This window comes from Molossus molossus, unplaced genomic scaffold (assembly GCF_014108415.1).
Source record: "Molossus molossus isolate mMolMol1 unplaced genomic scaffold, mMolMol1.p scaffold_m16_p_11, whole genome shotgun sequence".
Lineage (NCBI taxonomy): Eukaryota > Metazoa > Chordata > Mammalia > Chiroptera > Molossidae > Molossus > Molossus molossus.
Genome location: NW_023425346.1, coordinates 77152111 through 77175156, shown reverse-complemented (window position 1 = coordinate 77175156; position 23046 = coordinate 77152111). Strand labels below are relative to the sequence as shown.

The 23046-nt window shown below is 33.2% G+C and overlaps 1 protein-coding gene across 7 annotated transcripts in view; it reads left to right on the top strand.

Annotated features, from left to right (window-relative positions):
- Nucleotides 1-23046, top strand: part of DYNC1I2 (dynein cytoplasmic 1 intermediate chain 2) — a 56056-nt gene that overhangs the window by 13561 nt on the left and 19449 nt on the right. For 3 of the 7 annotated variants that reach the window (XM_036253866.1, XM_036253865.1, XM_036253863.1), the window contains 10 exons: nucleotides 982-1072; nucleotides 5638-5697; nucleotides 8141-8256; nucleotides 18753-18848; nucleotides 19055-19217; nucleotides 19325-19424; nucleotides 20228-20353; nucleotides 21240-21386; nucleotides 21740-21853; nucleotides 22168-22301. In XM_036253866.1, the coding sequence (XP_036109759.1) occupies nucleotides 982-1072; nucleotides 5638-5697; nucleotides 8141-8256; nucleotides 18753-18848; nucleotides 19055-19217; nucleotides 19325-19424; nucleotides 20228-20353; nucleotides 21240-21386; nucleotides 21740-21853; nucleotides 22168-22301 (1147 nt within the window). Of the gene's footprint in view, nucleotides 1-62; nucleotides 81-927; nucleotides 1073-5637; nucleotides 5698-8140; nucleotides 8257-18752; nucleotides 18849-19054; nucleotides 19218-19324; nucleotides 19425-20227; nucleotides 20354-21239; nucleotides 21387-21739; nucleotides 21854-22167; nucleotides 22302-23046 lie in introns of all 7 variants that reach the window. The other 4 variants (XM_036253869.1, XM_036253868.1, XM_036253864.1 and 1 more) reach the window with 3 other exon arrangements.

Below are 23046 nucleotides of genomic sequence, written 5' to 3'. Positions count from 1 at the left end.
TTTTTCTATAAGAAGGGATTAAGAATATTTTGGGTGTCTGTATCTTTGTCTGTACACTTCAGTTTTTTCTGAATACTGGGGTAAGGAAGTTATCATAAGTCTTGCCTTGTTTAAGTTGCATGCATCACTTTATGTTATGCATCATGTCTAGAAGGCATGCTGTTTTATGGCCTGTTTGCATTTTTCACCCAAATTGCTGGAAACTAATGGACATTTTAAAGGAATCATTCCTTTAGCTAGTCATTTTTTAAAATTGGCCTTTATTTTTTTGGTGGGGGGAAATTAAATCATTTAAGACATTTTTTGAAAGAAAAAAATTGTTAGACAAAAATTAACATTTAAAAGTAAATCTCAGAAAATGAGTTAATGACTTTTGAAGCATATTTTGATTTTGACAGCAATTATAAATATTATTTATAATCTGATGACCTTAAAAGTGAGACATTAGAAAGGGGAGAAGTGCCCAGCCGGTGAGGCTCAGTGATTCCCGGTCAGGGCACATGCCCACGTTGCGGACTCAATCCCTAGTGAAGGGATTGCAGGAGGCAGCTGATTGATGTTTCTTTCTCACATCGATGTTTCCATCTCTGTCTCCCTTCCTCTCTCTTTCTAAAAAAAAAAAAAAAATCAATAAAAACATATTTTAAAAAGAAAGGGGAGAAGGAATGCTTTCCTTTGAAAATTAGTGCCCACATTTGGTGTTGGCTGAGATGAAGACGCACTCTTCTATAATCTTTTTTTACTATAAAGCCCAAATGCATTTTGCCAGAGAAATTGCATGAATCGTCAGCATGCATTGTTAACTTTGTCTTTCTCCTCTTCTTTCTACTGTTCATTTTCATTCATGTATTTTTGTTTTTTGGTTTGTCATTATTTTTTCTTTTTTGTTAATTACTTCATGTTAAATTACTTTTGAAACGTCATAAGCTGAGCAACCTCTCCGTGTAGTAACAGCGGATACCTGTCTATTTCACTATTTAGTCCCTCCTCCTATGTCTCCATCCTCCAAATCTGTGAGCACACCAAGTGAAGCTGGAAGCCAAGACTCTGGAGATGGCGCAGTGGGATCTAGGTATAGTAATTTTCTTTTAATATTGTAAGGGTAGAATGCATTTAGTGCTCAGACATTGTCAACTAAATAGTTACGTTGAGTTAGTCTTAATATTTTGAAATCTAAATGGCACAGAAATTGTTTGTGGTAAATTGGGGGAAACTTTTTCTTTACAGTATTTTAACTGTCACCCTTGATTAACTTAGTATTGAATAGTTAACCGATTTTATGCTACTAATTTTATACTGAAATAGAGGTATTAATTTATTTAAATGTTTACTATTTAAATAAACTTTATATTGGTTAATATGTGACTGTTTGAAGTATAAATAGTGTATAACCTCTCTGTTGTGCTTAATTCCCCATTCAGTAATTGAAAATCTCAACAATACAGTTAAAAAACCCAATTCTGCTCTGTTAATTCACTAGTTACAATTAAAGTACAAAATAATAATGCATAAAATATCAAGACTAAGGAATAATTGCTAAGGAAACATTAAGGTTTTCACTGCCTTGAGGACATCATGCTAAGTAAAATAAGACAGAGACAAACAAATACTATGTAACCTCACTTATATGTGGTATCTTAATAAGTAAGCCTATAGAACAGATTGGTGATTGCCAGAGATGAGGAGCAGGAGATGGGCAAAATGGGTGAAAGGGGGGTCAAAAGGTATAAACTTACAGTTATAAATAAGTCATGGGGATATAATATACAGTATGGTGACTATAGTTAACAACATTGTATTGCATATTTGAAAGTTACTAAGAGAGTAGATCTTTAAAAACTTCTCATTGCAAGAAAAAGAAATTCATAACTGTATGGTGGTGATGTTAACTATATGTATTATAGTGATCATTTTATAATATATACAAATATGGAATCATTATGTCATATACCTGAAAATAATATAATGTTATGTGTCAATTATACCTCAATGAAAAAAGAAAAGAGTGTTTCCTGCCAAGTTTTCCTGAATTTGCATCTTCCTTGTGGAACTGTATTTCATGTTTGTTTTAGGATCCGCACACTTGTTGGGTCTTGCTTTTCAAAAATTCAGTAAAATTTCAGCTTCTTTCCAAAAATCATGTTGGGAAAAGTATTATTACTTCTCTCTCTCTCTCTCTCTCTCTCTTTTTCTCTCTCACACACACACAAATGACAAATCTTTAACAACATCGTACTTTTTTACTTCTTGTGACAGCTAAAATGAAATTAAACATAGCTAGTTAAAAATCTTTATGTAGGCCAGAGGACCTCAATAGACACTTCTCCACATAGGATATACAAATGGCCAAGGGACATATGAAAAAATGCTCAAGGTCACTAATCATCAGAAATATGCAAATTAAAACGACTATGAGATACTACCTCACACCTGCCAGAATGGCTGCCATCATCAAATCTTCAAACAAGTGCTGGCAAGGATGTGGAGAATGCAGTTGGTGGGAATGCAGACTCGTGTAGCTGCTGTGGAAAACAATATGGTGCTTCCTCAAAAAATAAAAAATGGAATTGCCATTTGACTCAGTGATTCCACTTCTAGGAATATATCCTTAGAAGCCTGAAACAACACTCAGAAAGAATATATACACCCATCTGTTCATAGCAGTGCTTTTTACAATAGCTAAGATCTGGAAACAATCCCAGTGTCTATCGGTAGATGAGTGGATAAAATGGTTGTGGTACATTTACACAATGGAGTACTATGCAGCTGTAAGAAAGAGAGATCTCTTACCCTTTGAGACAACATGGAGAGACCTGGACAGTATTATGCTGAGTGAAATAAGCCAGTCAGAAAAAGACAAGTACCACATGATCTCACTTATTTGTGGAACGTCATGAACAAAATAAGCTGTCAATCAAAACAGATTCAGAGTCACAGAAGTTGGGAACAGACTGACAAACTTCAGAGGGATTGGGGGAGGGATGAGAGGAGATAAACCAAAGAACTTATATGTATATATGTACAACCAGTGGACACAGACATTAGGTTGGGGAAAGAAGGAGGGGGGTGGAAGCAGGGGGTCGGGGGGAGGAAGGAGGGGACATCTGTATTTCAACAATTAAAAATAAATAAAATAAAGTGAAGACTTTAAATATAAGTTATAAAACAAGAAAATAGGTATTTAAATATCTTTAAGGGTATTTATTCTTATTGGAGAATGAATATAAAATTAGTTTCTAACTGGGGAGGGAAAAATTCCTCATTTTGAATGAGGTGGCATATCTTTTTTTTTTTATCCTCACCCGAGGACATTTTTGCATTCATCTTCAGCTAGAATGAGAGGGAGGGAGGGAGTAAGAGAGAGAGAAACATCGATGCGAGAGAGAGAGAGAGAGAGAGAGAGAGAGAGAGAGAGACATCAACGGGCCACCACCCACACGACCCCAACTGGGGCCGGGGACAAACTGCAACCGAGGTACGTGCTCTTAGCGGGAACTGAACCCGGGTCTCTCAAGACCGCAGGCTGACGCTCTAACCACTGAGTCGAACCAGCCAGGGCAACCTTTTTAGTCCTAGTGCATACATTGTCTCCTTTGAACTCATTTTAAACATTGATTTTCATTAGGCCTGAGTATGTTCATTTGTTCATTGTACACACGCACATGAAAATAGAAAACTGTGACTTCCACTAAATCATCTCCAGATTCCACAGTAGAAAGATAATTAATATTGTTGATTAATTGGTACTATTGTCAGTAAAATAATAGCATTGTTAAAGATATGGCTTTGTAAAAGAATAGTTTCTGAAAATGAAACAGAATGAACTCAAATTGAGCAGGCATGATAATAATGAAAGAATAAAGAGAAGAAGAAGAAATATAAAAGGAAAATGCATGAAGGTGTATGAGATGGCCGAGACAGTCTAAGATTAGTACACTCAGGGATAGGAAAAAGATATATTAGACATTTTCAAATATGATATTGAAATAATGTCAAAATCATTGTTTCTAAATGCCAAAAATTTTTATTGAGTCTACTGGTAATTGATGAATAAATATAAGAGGCCATGAAAAATGGTATTTCTCTAACTTTGCAGATTAGGAAGTTACATTTCACTAGGTTTCTGTTTACTTTCTCAAGCACAGAATTATCTTTAAAACTTAAGTAGCAGCAGTTATTCTATTGGGAAAGCCTTGCCTCTTGTTCCTTTTTTTCCATTCTTGATCAGTTTCTCCGGCTTTTGAATTATATTGGAGTTTTACTTCATATGTCTGCAGATGCCTTTAATAAATATAATCCTATATGTTCAGTATGTTTTCTGTACTCGTTGTATTTTGCAGCAAAATTTTACTCGATGTTAGACTAAAATGACATCTTCAACAAGGAGTTCTATTTCACTAATAACAGCAAAAGCTCTCATATAATGTAAAGGCTATGGATAGAACATTCCTTGGAGAGCATCTCATAGAACCCCTTGTTTAACAAAGCCCAAGTTTGTTCTTCATTGCTTTGTACATAGTAAATCTTCATTGTGGCCTCTTTTTTCTTGGCATACGCACACTATTTAAATCCCAAAATCTTTATATTTCTAAAATGAAAAATACCTCTAGTTCAAGTCAACTGATTGTTTTTATTGATAAATTGTATAGGCAAGTAAAATACAGAAATCATTTGTTGTATTTAAATATTATAGTAGATTTAGTTGTACATTGTAACTTACATGAGAAGCTAATATTTTAACAAAAATATTAGCACTGAATCATTGTGCTTAACTTTTTAATAGTGAGCATCATACAGTACTGTACATAATCATTTTATATATCACTAACCTGTAAGAATACCAGTGTAACAAAGTACCTTTGTTTTAGTAATGACTAGATTTCACTTAAGTGGTAAAGATCCCAGTAGGCAAGGCTAAAGCACAACTGAATATTTATTTAGGATTGATAATCTCCAAAAATTTAGTTCAAGTAAAACTTGAACATAAAATAAATATTTTCTGGGAAAAGTCTATTTTTTTCCTAGAGACAAATCTTCAGCTGCTTTCTAAAGCAGATGACATGTAAGCCCAAGGCAGTGCTTAACCCATAAATTACATAAGGGTCACATTTTGGAAACTTTAGCTTTTTTATATCCCAGTGGAATAGTCTTTGGCTTTCTTACCGAAAGGCTTATGTGTTGACTCATTTCCTTTTACCAATATGACAATTTCCTGCACACATTAAATGCTTTGGGCAAGATTATAATATGTTAACTAAGATATTTTTACTAATTTTTTTATTAGGAAACTTAAATTTTAAACTATTTATATAGTCCAGCTTGTTATCATCCAAAAATAATGTATTATTTGTATTGTTGAATGCTTGGCTGTTCTTATCTATTATTGTGCATTATTAGTTTCCCTTAATCTGAAAAAACTGCCTTTTAACTATTCTAGGTTATATGTTTGCATCTTCAACCGTATTGTGCTTATTGCATGCACTAGAGCATTGAGTGATACCTGGTGTTCTTTTCATACTAACCTGAACAAGTGGTTTTAAATTGTGAACAGTATTTTAGCTATTCATAAAGTGTATTTGCTTGACTAACTTATGGCCTTTTCTGCTAATGCTTCATGGTTGTCCTACAACCATTTAGGACGCTGCATTGGGATACAGATCCATCAGTTCTTCAGCTTCACTCAGATTCCGATTTGGGGTATTGAATAGATTTATTACCTTCCCTTTTTTATAATTAATTTGATTCTTTGTGAAACTGTCCTAATTTTATTTTGTTCAAATTTGTAATATGCAGTATATAGTTAGGACAAGAATTATTTTACTGTGACACCTCATTTATCCTCTATCGTTTCATGAAAGAAATCTATGTATCTGATTTTCTAGATGCCCTGTATCTGCCAATTTAAGTGTGCAGATTACTTTTATTATTTCTATATTTTTATGTAAGCTTTTAAAATATATATTACAAAGTTCCCACATAATACATATTCTACATGTAATTAAATCTTTTCTGGGTTACTTGCTATGAATATTAATTTATTTTTCTATATTAAAATGCAGTGATGATTTCTGACATTTTGAGAACAACAGAGCTGTTGGTCTCTACACTGTGGCCATACCCAGATTGCTATTGGTTTATTTGTTTATTTATTAGTTCATTTATTCACTCATTTATTTATTTTAGTCCCCAATGCAAAATATAAATGTTTGCTGCTGCCACAGTGCCTGACTAAGACAGCTATTTTCCCTTGATAATTTGCAGCTTCTAAAATATAACCAATACCTTTGGAATCATGGCTAAAGTAAGGATAAATAAGCCTTGAATTGCAGATAAGAAAAGTATATGAGCTTCTTGCACATTAGCTGGAAGGCCTCCCTATTGGCTGCCCCGAGGCTCTCCCACCCCCCAGTTGCTTCCTGTTTCTCAGTAAACATAGCTTTGGATAAGTGAGGTATTACCTCCCTACCCTTCTACCTTTAAATCATAGAATATTTTGTTTGTTGTGATATTGTGACTTTTATCTATTAGGTCCTATATGTATTCAAGTTAGTAACTTATTTTAATGTTGTTTGGCTTGACCATTTTCTCCAGATATGTGAGTGCTTTCTTTATCACATGACTCACATCATAAAAATCAGAATGTAATGTTTTTTATTTCAAATTTTATTCTTAAAATACTAGACTGTTAAAATGTACTTACATTTTTTCATTTAAGTACTTTTTTTTTAATCCTCACCTGTGAATATTTTTCTGTTGATTTTCAGATAGAGTAGAGGGAGGGAGGGAAGGAGAGAGAGAGAGAGAGAGAGAAAGAGAGAGAGAGAGAGAGAAACATTGATGTGAGAGAGACACATCGATTGGTTGCCTCCCACATGACCCCAACCAGGGCTAGGGATCAAACCCGAAACCGAGGTACGTGCTTTTGACCGGAATTAAACCCATGGCTCTTTGGTCCGAGGGCCGACGCTCTAACCGCTGAGCCAAACCGGCCAGGGCTCATTTAATTCTTTGATAATGCTCTTTTTCTTTAAGGCTAAGGTATTCCTAAAGTAGAAAACACAGTTAACATTTCTTATGGCCCACATTTAGAACCTTAGAGAAAATACATTTTTTAAATGTAATAATTTTATTACACATTTTTATACAGGATTTTGAAAATGAAGTTATTACATTACCAATGATATATATGTATATTTCAGATATCCTGATTGATATTCTGGAACTTACAGCAACATCTTTTAGATATCCTTTTAAGACAGCTTTATAATTGAGAACTTCTTTGGGAGTTTGGATACATACTTTATTTGGTTTAGAGTTTAAACATCTATTATAATAACCAAGAAAAGATCCCCCAGAAACCTGATAAAAAATATTTTTTATTTTTCTATTTTCCTCAGCCACAACTTTCTTCTCTTTGTCAAAAAAGAATGTTTTCCCTCTATTTAAAATAGAAGTGACTTTAGTAGTTTAATGGTATTCAAAAGATCTGTTGCTTTAGTTTAGGTATAAAGTATCTGTTCTACATTTTGTTCATATATGAATCAAGGACAGCATGTACCATACAGATATTAGCAGTTTGAGTTTAAATATTTCATTTTAAAATCTAAGTTGACTATGTGATTCTCAGTTTCTACAAAATATAAGTAGAAAGAAAGGTTTTCAACAGAAAGTTATTTTTAGTCTTAAAAGTGAAGTCTCATAATGGTAAAGGGAACTGAAAGTGGTCTGAGTGAGATCCATATTATCTGACTCTTCAAAACAGTCAAGAATCATATCCCTGCTTTAAAAAAAAAAGTCCTCATAACCATCCATATTCATCAGACCACTCTGAATTACCTATCCTCTTACTCTATTATTACCACACTTTTGCTCTAAGAAACTAAATTATTTGCCTTTTTAAAGTGAAAAATAAATACCTTGAATGATTCAGAGATATCTTTTGTTTTTGCTACCTTCTAATTCTTTTGTTAAGATAAAACCAATTCATTGTGCATCTAAAATTTCTTGAGTAAAACAGGGATTTAAATTACAGTGTTGGATACACAATGTTTAATTCTTACTATTCCAAAATAACATGGTTTTGATGTAGTTCATTGTATCATTTGTTGTATTTTAAAACATTTGTGTTCACTTTATTTAGACGAGGACCTATTAAACTTGGAATGGCTAAAATTACACAAGTTGACTTTCCTCCTCGAGAAATTGTGACATATACAAAGGAAACTCAGACTCCAGTTATGGCTCAACCCAAAGAAGGTAAATATCTTTAATATGATTGTCATTAATCCCCTACCCTCATTTTTTAATAAGTGGATTGTATCTCTTTTTTTCTCATGCTTTTTTGTTTTTATTTTTTGGCATATTTTCTTAGGGGTGAACATTGTAAATCTAATGCTTTAGGGTTTCTATATTTATGTATTTGTTTTTTTAGAGTTTTAAAATTTTGTCTTTTAAAGTTAATAAACTATAAGCTGTATGTATAGTTTAATGTTGTTGACATAAGTTTAAGTCAATCTTTATTTTGTCATTAATATGTACAGTTTTAGAAGCAGATTTGCATAGGAATGTTCTGTTTCTCTGTCATTGAGCACAATGCTTCCCTAAAAGAGCATGTATCCCACAGTGAGTGAAATCATATAAATTATTTTCTGTAGAACATACTGTATTCTGGTATGTTGTAATGCTATAATTATATCTATATTCTTAAACTTCCTTTTATATGATTGAAGGATTTAATGTTGATTATATAGAAGCTTTCAATCTGTGTGTAATGGAGAGAAATATACACACATATTATATTGAATGTGGAATTCTTTAATTCTTAAACCTGAAGAAGTTAGCATTTTTACACTCGGGACTCATTTTTAAAATTTTATCAGATAGCCCTGGCCAGTTTGGCTCAGCGGTTAGAGCGTCGGCCTGCGGTCCGGAGAGACCCGGGTTCGGTTCCCGCTAAGGGCACGTACTTCGGTTGCAGTTTGTCCCCGGCCCTGGTTGGTCGTGCGGGTGGCAGCCACTCGATGTGTCCCTTCACATCGATGTTTCTCTCTCTCTCCCTTCCTCTCTCTCCCTCCCACTCTATCTGTACAAAAAATGGAAAAATATCCTCGGGTGAGGATTAAAAAAAAAAAAAAACTTTAAAATTTTATCAGATAGCTAATGATTCAAGCATAACGTTGATAAATATGCTAATTTTTGTTTTTCCCAGTGAGGCTAATACATTTATGTCATACATATGAGAGGTTTACGTAAGATCCCTAATACAGATATGCAGTTTCTTATCTGAAAACTTTGGAGTCATATATGTATTTGAAATCAGAATTTTTCAGATTTCAGAAAAGTAGTGTGTACCATATGTAAACACTACAGCAGCATCTTGGGCATTACTATTTGGGCAGCAAAAGATAAGAATATTCAAACTAAGTAAGATAAATGATATTATAAATAGCTTTACCACTGGTCATGTCTGGGTTTACCACCAGATAAGTTATGGATTTTAGAGTTGTTCATATTTTGAAATTGTGGGCCCCTGATAAATTATCCTTTTAGCAGTCTGTGCATAAGGAACATTTTTTTCTCCCTAGCCAGGGAAATTTATTCCTAGTTATAGAATATCAAACATAAAAACTATCAAAATTTATTTTTAAAATCTCAGTTAAATTACCATGTTTCTCTCTTAAAGAGCAACAAAAGTAATATTCATTGCAGAAAGCCCAGAAAATACAGGTAAGGAAAAGGAAGGAGGGCGGGGAAATCTGTAAAATCCCTAGCTATTACCAAAGAAAATTAGTATAAGTATTTTTCAAGTGTTTTTTTTACTTAGTAGTAGATCATCACATGCACTTTTTATAATTCTCCCTTTTTGTCCACTGAGGAGAAATGAAATAAATACCTTAAATTTTTCCTTTCACTTCCATCTTGTTCCCAAAGGAGTTGACATTATCTTACATACAATTACACTTTGAAAATTTTGAGGAAATCAGGGTAACATTTTATCTAAGTTTTTTTTTTTAATAAGGAAATGATGCCTGAGCTCTGTTTTTTACTTTTTTTTTTTTATTATTACTTTTTTTAATCCTCACCCGAAGACATTTTTGCACTTATCTTTAGATAGAGTGGGAGGGAGGAAGAGAGAGAGAAACATCGATGTGAGAGAGGCACATCAAGTGGCTGCCATCTACACGACCCCAACTGTGGCCGGAGACGAACTGCAACCGAGGTACATCCCCTTAGTGGGAACCAAACCCAGGACTCTCTGGTCCATGAGCCAATGCTCCAACCGCTGAGCCAAACCTACCAGGGCTTATCTAAGTATTTTTATTTTTAATCCTCAACCGAGGACATTTTTCCATTTATATTCAGATAGAGTAGGAGGGGGAGAGAGAGAAACGTTGACATGAGAGGAACATGTTGACTGGTTGCCTCCTGCACAAACCCAACCAGTGCTGGGAACGAACCACAACCAAGGTACATGCCTTTGGCCAGAACCGAACCCGCCAACGCTGTACTGCTGAGCCAAACCAGCTAGTATATTAAGTCAAGTATTACAAGTTTTTTTTTTTTTTACTTGACCGTGTAAATGTTCATTTCTGTGGATACATTATTTTTGTTGCTGCTGCTCCATTGGTTGGTAAGATAGTTTTCACAGGTGCAAAATCCTCATCTTATCAGAAAAAAACCCACTGATGGTAAACTTGTTAGAGATATAAACAACTTAAAAAAAGAAAAAAGAAAAGATAATGTTGAACTATCAGGTATGGAGAATACTAATACTGCAGGATTCCATAATTTCCAGAAAATACTACTTTATTAACTATTATATTAAATCAAGTATTATAATGTCTGTCTTTTTGGAGCTACATTATTAGATATGTTAACTCAGAAAGTGAGCAGAATGGCCAAGAGGAGGAACAATGACTCATTTAAAAAATAAATTAGGCTTTTTTCCCTCCATCTATTTATTTGGAGATTTATTTTTAGTTATATTGTTATACTTAGGAAATACATTTTGGATCGTTTAAAATGTAAAGTGTTCTGAAGCTATTTTGGGTAATGCCTGTTGTAACATATAATTCAGTTTAAGTGAAGACTTTGGTTTTTAAAAATAATTTTTTCTAATCATAATAATAGTATATAACAGAGAATTCAGAAAATACAGAAGGAATATAAAGAAGAAATATCTATGATACCACTGTATAATAGCCATTGTTCATATTTTGTTTTCAGTCAGTTGTCTATGATATATTTTTTCAAAAATTCTGTACATGTGTGTACACACACACAAATATATATACATACATGAATGGTTTTATGTCCTTGAAATTTTCATTTTTAATTGCTTATTTTTGAGATGCATATAAGTTTTAAAATATAAACATGTAACTTACTGCCTTTGAACTAATTTGATATATAGCTGCATATTTAAGACTGACATATTTCAGCCCTGGCCGGTTTGGCTCGGCGGCTAGAGCGTCAGCCCGCGGACCAATGAATTGTGGGTTTGATTTCGTTCAAGGGATGTACCTCGGTTGCAAGTTGTCCTGGGCCCTGGTTGGGGTCATGTGGGAGGCAGCCACCTGATGTGTCCCTTTCACGTGATGTTTCTCTCTCTCTCTCTTCCTCTCTCTCCCTCCCACTCTATCTGAACAAAAAAATAAAAAGGAAAATGTCCTCAGGTGAGGATTAAAAAAAAAGACATATTTCAAAAAATTTTCCTCTATTTTTATTTTGCATGTAATTAAAAAAATTAGAGTGATCATGATTTTTGTGAGATAAGCTGATGACCCAGAAGTACAAGATAAACTGTATTCTTTTCAGTTTGAATTTATTTGGGCAAGTCTTTAGAATCATCATACTTCACCTCTTTTTCAAATTTTCTTCTTCAGTGCTGTAATGCCTGGCCTATAGTAAGTAATCATATATTTGGTAAAGGAATTAATTACTTTTAGGGGAATGATTTTGCTTGCTTGGGATGTTTATTTTCATGTGTTTACTCTGGAAGTAACTACTGGGAAAATAGATTATTTTCAAGTCTTAATGTTATAATTATTGATAAAATTGTGTGAAAAAGCATGATTAGTCTCAGTTCTTGGTTTTAATGACTATCTTGTATTGTAATCTTATTTGCTCTTAGATCCATAAATGAGACCGTTACAGATTTTCCTTTATAGCCTTCTTAAATATCATGATGACACACTATGTAGCTACAAACGTGTGCTGTTATTTTGTGTTCTATGTATTCCTCTGAAGGCTTTGAACAAAATTGAGCCTGTTAGCATCTTTCGAATATATTATTTTAGCTATTCATTTATAGCACTTCTTCAAACTTCATGTTTAAATTGATTACTGATAATTTTAACAGCGAAGAGTGCCTACTACAGGTATAGTGTGAGGCACTTTACATTACCTCAAATTTTCTCACCAAAACCCTTAGGGATAAGTATTGGTTCTGTTTGCTCATGAAGAAGCTGAAGCTGAAAGAGATAATTTATCAAGGGTCATATAGCTAGTAGTTAAGATTCTAAATCAGGTCTGACTGATTCCAAAATGTGCTTTCTCTCTCATGCTGCCACTGTAGCAGCACTTTTATGCTTTCAAGATAGTTAACCTGTGGTAGAAATCAATTAATATTGCAATCCGTCACAAACATAGATACAGATGATTAACTGAAACAAAAAATTTATGAAATAACATCTTCCGTTATCTTACCATATTTCATTTTTTTAAATGTTGACCATTGTGTACTAAATTTATTGGTTTAGACTTGTAGTTTGAAAAATACTTCATTAAAGGATAGCATTGTTAACTTATTTATTGGTATATGCATCAGGGTAATACTGTTTTATAGTGATTATATAAGAATAATGAAAAAACAGCTTTGATTTTTCATTGTGTTAAATAGAATTTTTCTTCACTAATAGAAGGTGAAGTGACAAGATGAGTGAACTGAGCCCAGTTTTTAATCAGCACCACTGATGCAAAAATACCTTTAAAATTTTCCTGTGAGGACTAGACTTGGATATTAATTTTACAATGTTCTGTATTTAATTTTGACCTAATAAGTATTAATTGATTCTACAAGTTTATTGAGTGTATGCTATATATGAAGGCACTAGATTATCCTTTCTTTGTTTTGTATTTTTTAGTTTCAGGTTGAGGTATATAATAAATAAAGGAGAGTGAGAAAAGTATCCTGATCCCAAGGGGCCATCCTTTGCCTTTGGAACTATTTATAAAAATGAGAACTTGCATTCTGTATCGTTAGTTATTTTCATGTCAAGTGTTTTACATTAAGTTTCTTTTCCCAATTTGTAAAAGTTTATAGAAAGAGGGGAAAGAAAAAACTCTAAAATTAAGGTTTTATCATGAAAACACTTTATGTTTAACTGTACTTGTACTTATCCATTGCTTTAATACAGTGGTTCTCAAACTTAGCCTGGCTGGTTCCCATTGAAGAATTATGTAATAAATTCCAAAACTCACCATGAGACAAAATTGCAGAAATCACAATTTGAGTGTAACAGATAGTAAATTAGGCAGTGTAATCAGTGCGGAAGTAATGTGAGTTACCAAATCAAAGATAAAAATTGGTCTTAGATTTAACTCATACCTTTCTCTCATATTTTTAAATGGCTGAATCTATTCTTTTAAAAAGCAGTAGTTTTTATTCTGCCTTGTTTTTCTTTTCTTCCATTCAAGCCATCGTCTTGCTTTCAAGTTTACTCTATAAGTTAGTAGTACTGCTTCTGAACTGTTCTTTGCTGTCTTACAGCACCTACTGTGAATGAAATTGACTAGGAACATGCCACCTCAGTCAATTTTGTTCCCGGCAGGTAAAAAGCTTCTCATGGCAGGAGCATGGTGCCCACAGATACACTCCTGAAAAGTTACTTTCTTCCTTTACCTTTTAAATGTTTTTAACTCTTGCCCAGCTGATATGGTTTAGTGGATTGAGCATCGTCCCATGGACTGAGAGGTCCTGGTTCGATTCCCGGTCAGGGTGCATGCCCAGGTTGTGGGCTCGATTCCTGGTGGGGGGGTTGCGGGAGGCAGCTGATGGTTCTATCTCTCTCTCCCTTCCTCTGTCTCTAAAAAAATCAATAAAAACTATTTAAAAATAAGTAGCCCTGGCCTGTTTGGCTTAGTGATTGGAGTGTCACCCCACAGACCAAGGAGTCATGGGTTCGATTCTGGTCAAGGGCACATACCTTGTTTGTGGTTTGTCCCCGGCCCTGGTCAGGGTCATGCTGGAGGCAACCAGTCGATGTGTCTCTCTCACATCAGTGTTTCTCCCTCTCTCTCTTTCTCTCTCTCTCCCCCTGTCCCTCTCTCCCCTTCTCTCTCCCTCCCTCCCACTCTATCTGAAATAAATGGAAAAATATCCTCAGGTAAGGATTAAAATAAATAACTATTTAAAAATAAGTAAATAAATAAAAATTTTTAGCTCTTTTTGAAAATGGCATTACTTTTTCTCAACCATCTCTCAATATGGATTTTTTGTTGTTGCTATTTTTAGAAACAGATATTTAAAGAGGAAGGAATCCTATAGGTTATCTAACCTAATCATTATGACCTTACATCATACTCTAGATGTTTAAAAAAAATAAAAGGAATAGATTCCACTGATACTTTCATGAAGATTTGTCCCAATATAAACTTTCTTATTAATGATTTTAAAGAGTAAGGTATAAGAAGATGAAATTATGGACAAATGGATTGAAATGAAGTCATTCAAAATGATGTTGATCCAGAAAAGGATTATTTTGAAAATTTTAAAGGAAAATTATTTATATTTACCTGTATTTGTAAACTGATTGCAGCATTTTCCTCTACTATTCTTAATTTCTGAAAGATGTTCATAAAATTATTCATGTTGACTTTTTGCAAATTAAAGTATATTTTTATGTGCAACAAATTACCTGATTTTTAGAACTCAGTGACAACTTCCTTTGTATCATGCATAATCAGACTGCTTTTTATATTAGGTATTCTTCATTGTATTTTAAATTATCTTAAAATAGTGTACACCAGTATAATAAAAACAAGTTTATTTCCTAAGCAACATTAATATACTAATGATGAGATTTGTTTTTCACTTCATTTTGAGAATTAATCGTGGTAAGTGATAGATTGAAAAGTATCAGTGTTTAGTGAGGATTTTCTAGGATCTTGTGTATTACCTGTTAAATGAGTTAAATATTTTTAAACGATTCAAAGTGTACTTTGTGGTTTATTCTTATTTTAGATGTCTCTTAAATGTAATATGACATACAGATGAGAAAACTTGCTCTGAAGACTCCCTCCAGTTTAACAAAAGCCACCCATTTCACAGATGATTTAACTTTGATTAACCTATTCCATTGTCACAGATTATTCCGACAACTGGAATTTCATTCTTTGGTGTTATTTCTAGGTGCAGTTTAATTTACAGAACAGCTTTTCTTTCCATCTCACCAAAATACATCACAATTTTGATGTTAACTCAAGGTAAAAATTCAATGGTTCATTAAACCTAGTCTTAGCTTTCATTGACAAGAGATTTGTCCTTTTAAAAGTAACTGCTACTTTTATGCATTCTTTACTGCTCAGTTTATAACCTTAGATTCACTGTCAGAGAAAGCATGGAGTTAACCACTTAGCATATTGCAATGAATATTCATCAATAAATTGATGTGACATAGCAGTTCCATTTTTCAGTCTTCCTGCTCTGTTGCAGCCTTTTCCTTTTTTAATATAGCTTATCATGTAATAGGGACTAGCTTAGAAGATCTTTGGAATTATAATATTTTAGTCATGTTAGTAGTCCTTTAGTAGCTATTGTATTAGTTTTTAATAAGAGAAGTATATTTGTTTTAGAGGAACAGTCCCTAATCTGATGTTACTGATGTTAGGCATTTTTGCTAAATATTTGGTTTAGATAGGTAATTGTTTAAGATCAGCTTTATAATGAAAATATTATGTTTTGCATTTTGTAAGGATAGCAGATCATTTATTTTTATGTTCCTTCAAATTTTATTTAATTTATTTTTATGAAGCTTGGGTTTAAATAACTCATAATTTTTAAATCAGTTTTTAATCCATGTGGAAAGAGGGGTATGTATATTCATTCTAAAATGAAATCCTGAAAAGCATATATTTAAATAGTTAATACTTATCATTCAACTACAACTAAAATAATTTATATACGCAAGCGGGCATGGCAGATGCCATATAGTAGGCAGATATGGATCACTGTCTAACATACTTCATCTACATTTTAAATTTTAAAAGGAAAAGAGTGTCTATAAACAGGATCTTTTCTGTTAAATATGTAGATTATGAGGTCACTTAGCACTAAAGTACTGACCATATGTATTACGACAGGAATTTGACACCTGTCATTGGAAATGGTACTTAGAAGCCGTATAATGCAACAAAGTTGAGGGAGGAGAATACCATGTGGGTAGGAGGCTGTAATTTATAATTCACAGTGTGACCTGTCCAGGGTGATGCAAAATCCCTGTCTTTGATTTTAGGATTTATGCACAGTGAACCTTACCAGTAAACAAAATTGTTTAGGATAATTGATAGTATTAGCAGAAAATGGAAATACATATATTTCCAGACTTAATTTTTAATTGAAGTAAATTTACTGTTGTTGTAAAAATTAACTTTTAAGTTAAATGTAATTAAGTTATTTTATTACATCACACTTGCAGGTGACTTCATAGTAGAATTTCATTCTAACGTTTGAGCAGTATAGTATAGAATTGTTACCAGTTACATTGTTTTCAGATTAATAATTCGTTGTATATGAGAATTCATCTAAAAAGAGTACTGTCTTTCTTTTTCTCTGTGTGATTATATTGTTCCAAAAAAGCTTTCATTTTTTAAGTAGCACAAAAGCTGTAATTGGCATGCTTTGTAAGGAAGTGTCAATGTGCAAGAGAGTGGCGATCACTAAGAATTCTTTTACGTGTTCTTTCCCCTTTGCACCACCGCCTCCTCAGCGGGGTCACTGAGATCACTAGCTTTTCTTGAAATGGCCATTTTCACTGGCAGGTGCATTATACCCTGTATTTTCAGATTGTTTTTCCATTCTGAATGTTTGGCAGGTTGATTGCTCTGGCTGCATTGACGGAGAAAGGGCTGACAAATGCGGTTGGGCTGGCTGAAAAGACAGTGATTACTGTTTTCCTTTGTGGCTGATTGAGGCCCTTGAAAGGAAAAATTTTAACCTTCACCATTTGGTTCAAAAGTATGAGCATATATTGAAATCATTCGTGCCATTTATCCTAGTTCTGTAAACTTGTCAGAACGTAAAAATCGCTCCATTTCAACTAATGTAGGATTGGCATACGTCATTATCATTTTGATTAAGTTGGAGGTTGTATCATTGTGTGCATTATACAGTGTCATTTAAAGCTTTCTTTTCTACAGATACAGTTATATTTTTATTGCTTATACTATAGAGTTAGGAAGATTTTCATAGCTCTCCAAACCTAACACTATGTGTGTGGTTTGGCAGCTGGTGTGGCCTACAAGCTGCATTTTGTTTGCAGGGCAAAGATTTATCTGTAGGCCTCCTGGAGTGCGAGTAATTGCACGGCCCGCCATTGGGGAGAGACAGGATTGGAAGCAGTCAAGCAGAAGAATGTTATGCCATCCCATTGCCACCTTGTAGCAGAAAGACACAATCCCAGCCATGCCATCTGGTTGTTGCTGTCTAGTCAGCTGGCCAGGCTGCTGGGACCATGACATGGCAGCTGGTTCCCATCCTTGACCATTCTTTTGTGTATGCCGTATGTATGTGTATTTTAGATAATTTTGAACAGGGGTCAGGGAAATGACTATAACTAACAAGTAAAGTTCCCTTATTGAATAGGCTCTCATTACTTGAGATGCACTCTGCAGTAGATGCCTGCTGCTATTCCCTTATAGACAAATGACACATCTATGTAGGCAATAAAAATAAGTGTTTTCTCCATAAAAATCCATCTCAGTATGTAGTAAAAGAGAAGATAGGCAGAGTCATATGTTCTGTAACATTTTAAAATAAGTGATTTTAAGTTATTTCCTGGTTTGAGAATATAAGAGGATATTTAGTAATAAAAGTCTTATAAATGTTGTATATTGTCTCAATATATATTTTTATTCAAGAAAACATTAAGTGCTTATTGCCACATTATGTAACGGTAGATAATGAGACTTACATTTAAAATGACAGAATAGAAAATGTGGTCTCATAGCTATTATCTTTAAAATCTGCCTCTCAAATAGCAACCTGAGAGTTAATGTAAGCCGTCTTTATGCCATATGAAGACCCATTAGACACTGATGGTTTCAGATCACAAGTAAGCAGCCAGCTCTGTAGGCTATTTTAGACATTTGATTTTCTTCATTCTACAGCATTAATGTGTCAGCATGCTACATAAAACTATGCAAGAGTTGCATGTTGTTCTGTCTGGAATGGTAAATGCTTGCTTTTAGAGATTTCCATGAGAAATTCATCCTAGTTGCTTACACATCTTATTTCAGTTTCTGTAACTACAGAATTTGGTATGACTGTTGAGGTATCACATAGGTATGTATAAAAACCAAAAGATTCTACTTAATTCTTTCTTCAAAATCATATTGACAAAATTAATATTTGTACTTGTTATGTTTTATCGGTGATTTGCTTTTGTTTTTATATAAAGAGTTGTACCTTCTGCATATTACCTCAAAAAGTATCAATTATTTCCAAAAAATAATTTTTGTTCTGTTTTTTTCAGATGAAGAAGAAGAAGATGATGTAGTGACTCCTAAACCACCTACTGAACCTGAAGAAGAGAAAACTTTAAAGAAAGATGAGGAAAATGATAGTAAAGGTATCTTAAAGAATTCAACTTTTAAAAATTTTGTTGATTCCTATTAAGATTTCTTTTATTATTTATGTACGAAAGTAGAATAAAATGCTCTAAATCAAAAAGGTGAATCTGGTTGAAAAAGAATGTGTGGCATTCATTGATCCAATAGTGAGTTGACCTGATTTGATTCACATAAATCAGATTTCAAAAAAACATTTGTTTTCCAGCTCCCCCTCATGAGCTGACTGAAGAAGAAAAGCAACAAATCTTGCACACTGAGGAATTTTTAAGTTTCTTTGACCATTCCACAAGAATTGTAGAAAGAGCTCTTTCTGAGCAGATTAACATCTTCTTTGACTACAGTGGGAGAGATTTGGAAGACAAAGAAGGGTAATGTTTAATTGCTAAAATTATAGCTTCAACAATGTTAAATTACTTTAAGATTAACAGTGAGAAGTTATAACACAACCCTTTTTTGGATTTGGTCTTTTCTGTAGAGAGATTCAAGCAGGTGCAAAACTGTCATTAAATCGACAATTTTTTGATGAACGTTGGTCAAAGCACCGGGTTGTTAGTTGTTTGGATTGGTCATCTCAGGTAAATTATAACAAAACTGGTTGTTATTAACTCATTTTTTTCTTGTTTTCCTCCTTTATTTTTATTATTATTTTTATATTTAATTAATTGGGGTGACATCGGTTAATAAAATAATTTAGGTTTCAAGTATACAGTTCTATAATATATCATCTGTATATCATATTGTGTGTTCACCACCCAAAGTCAAGTCTTCCATCACCATTTATCCCCCTTTACCCTTTTCTACCTCTCCCCACCCTCCTTTCTCTCTGATAGTCACCATAGTGTTGACTGTATCTATGAGTTGGGGTTTTTTGTGTTGTTGTTTTGGCATTTTTTAAATTTATTTTTTGCTTAATCCCTTCACCTTTTATTTTAATTGTGGAAACTTTGTATAATTAAATCAATATCTATCATTTAAAATAATAGTGGATGATAGTTCTAATGTTTTTACGTTCATTTTATCTTATGTACTATGGAAGAGAGGATTGGAAACATTACTTATATTTAGAACTCAAGATTTTATTTCTGCCAAAACCCATTTTTTACTAATTTCAATTGCTCACCAAATCCTTTGGAAAAATTGCAACACATATATTAATGAAGTTAATTAAGACATTTTAATTAATTAACTGTACTAATTTAAGGCTGTACTAACTAATGTTCCAGTGAGCATAACTCTAGAGCTATCTTTTTTAGATATCTGTATTGAAGTGTTAGGTATTTGTATTTTCAGAATAATTTGATAAAGAGTTGAGGAACTAGGAATGCAAAAAACAGTTCTTCTTACCATAGCATTTTTTCTACTTGATTTTTGTGAGCAGTATCCAGAGTTACTCGTGGCTTCTTATAATAACAATGAAGATGCTCCTCATGAACCTGATGGTGTGGCCCTTGTATGGAATATGAAATATAAAAAAACTACCCCAGAGTATGTATTTCACTGCCAGGTAAGATGGCCTTTTAACAGTCTTCCCCAAGTGTTAAGAATTCATTAATTAATTTAGACGAGTGCCTTTTTTCTTTTCTTGTCAACATAATGATTTCATTGGGTTGGCATTTACTAAACCACCCCATATTTGCAAACAGATGTTAACAGAAAACTGAAGACTTCTCAGTTCAATATGATCTGCCTTTTGTAGTGTTTCTGACATCTCTTATAATGTTTAATCACACCTAAAGTTCTTTGCAGTTGTGATTTTCTGTTATTGTGATTGTATAAAAGAAATCTTTTATAAAATGTCTTTTCTACAGGGAGTTTCTTAGGAACTTATTTGTTGAATATACAATTAGACTCTTGGCCCACTGAATTACTTATACATGGCCTGAGGAGTTGGAACTAGATAGTTTTAAGTAGAAACATATGTTTGAAGTAGGAAACAGATGCAGTTTTAAAGTGGATTTAGTGGAAGGTTAGAATTCGAAAGCCTTTTTTGGTTGCATAAGTTATCTTTTAATAATATTATAATTCTGAACAAACAACTGAATCAAAACCAGCATATACTCTGTTGTCAGATTATTGTAAGAGGCTGATGCAGAGCCATTTATCTTTTGATTTAAAACTGAAATCAAATAAAATAAATTTTTGCTTTCTTTAGAAGTTACTTTAACATATTTATGTGTATAATCATTACATTTGACTTTTAAACAAAAACCATTCTAAAGATAAATTTTTATATTCTGGAACAAAACAAAATTTTAAATGAATTTATTTACTTGTTTTATCTCTGATACCTTAAAATGAAGGGGAAAATGCTTTGGATATAGCTTTATTTTTATAACTTGTCAGGCTTCTAACATTTGAACCTTAAGTATAAAAATCGTACTTATTTGCAGTCAGCTGTGATGTCTGCTACATTTGCAAAATTTCATCCAAATCTGGTTGTTGGCGGTACGTATTCAGGCCAAATTGTGCTGTGGGATAACCGTAGCAATAAAAGAACTCCCGTGCAAAGAACTCCGCTGTCAGCTGCTGCACACACAGTAAGTAAAGGGGTTATTTCCATTAGACTTCTGTGCTCCTTCACCATTAAATACTTAATAGTGTCCATCAGAATAGTCTCAGAATGTGTTTCCTTTGATGTATGAATTCCTCATCATTTACCGACCAAGAACAAAGGCCTTTTTTCTGTATTTTTGGAAATTTGTTTTATAAATCCATTTCTCTTCTGAGACAACCTTTTGTTAATCAACAAAATATCATCGAACTTCACATTAAAAATACCCGGAAGATAAGAGACGGTATTGATATGAAACAGTATCTATGATTATGCAGTAAAAATTGTTTCACTTTTTGGTGAAATAATTCCAGAAAACCTTAATATCTCTTTCTTCAGCATCCTGTATATTGTGTAAATGTCGTTGGAACGCAAAATGCTCACAATCTGATTAGCATCTCTACTGATGGAAAAATTTGTTCATGGAGTCTGGACATGCTTTCCCATCCACAGGTAGGTTCATCTTGGAAAGCTCTGAAATTTTGAGGCAAATATTGTTATTTTTTAAAGATAAACCCCAGCTTATGTTTTTCATAAATGTCTTATAACGGTATTATGGTAACAATTTGTAAACCTAAACATGTGTTAAATGTAGTTTGTTATATATAGATAGACTTTATTTTCAAACCTGCTTCATTTAATTAAAGACAATTTATATAAGTAGTATAATAAAAGAATTGTCTATAAACCAATTAGAACTAAAAATTTTTCTTAAATAATTCAAAATTGTAAGTTTACAAAATAATTTCCTAATTTTTTCTGTACAGGATAGCATGGAATTGGTTCATAAGCAGTCAAAGGCAGTAGCTGTGACATCTATGTCCTTCCCTGTTGGAGATGTCAACAACTTTGTTGTTGGGAGTGAAGAAGGTTCTGTGTACACAGCATGTCGCCATGGCAGGTACATCTAAACTGGAATTTGCAATTATTTAAGATTCTCCCTTGAATAATCTCATTAAAACAAATTGCCCCTTGTTTAAGTAGAAATCTATCCTAGAGCCACTCACTATTTGTGACAGATTATTTGAGGTCAGATATATAAAATAAAAACAAATACTTTTTTAAAAATAAAAGGTTATTTCAGATCATGATGTGTTCTGGATTTTGAGGATGGTGGTGTGTTGTGCTTTTGCATATGTTCACATGCTCACAGAAGTTAGTGGTTGGAAATAAAACTCAACAGTTGCAAATAGAGTATGCACATGCCACATACTGACCTTTAAAATTGTAAATAACATTTTCAATTGTTTTCCCATTTTATTTGGACTTTGAGCTTTAGTTCAGCCCTCCTGATAATTGTACAGTAATGTCACGTACACATTTTAAATTGACTAGTATTTCTCCTGCTGTTCAATCTGTTTTGAAATTGTCTAGCTGTACCTTATCAATTGCTTCCTTTAAAAAATTGAATGTCCAGTTTTCATCTCAAATACAGATCACCTTCACTTCAAAGCTTTTGATTTAAAAGTAGCCCAGCTTTTCCCTCTTATATGTAGCTTCTCTTTGTCTCTATTCCACCACCTCATATATTGAACTTTTGAGTTCTGTCTTCAGTAGCATGATGTTTATGGTTCAAAGGTGTACTTAACTGCTTTAGTAGTATTATCAAATAGAGTAACAGTCCATTTAAGTTATTCTGATGTGTT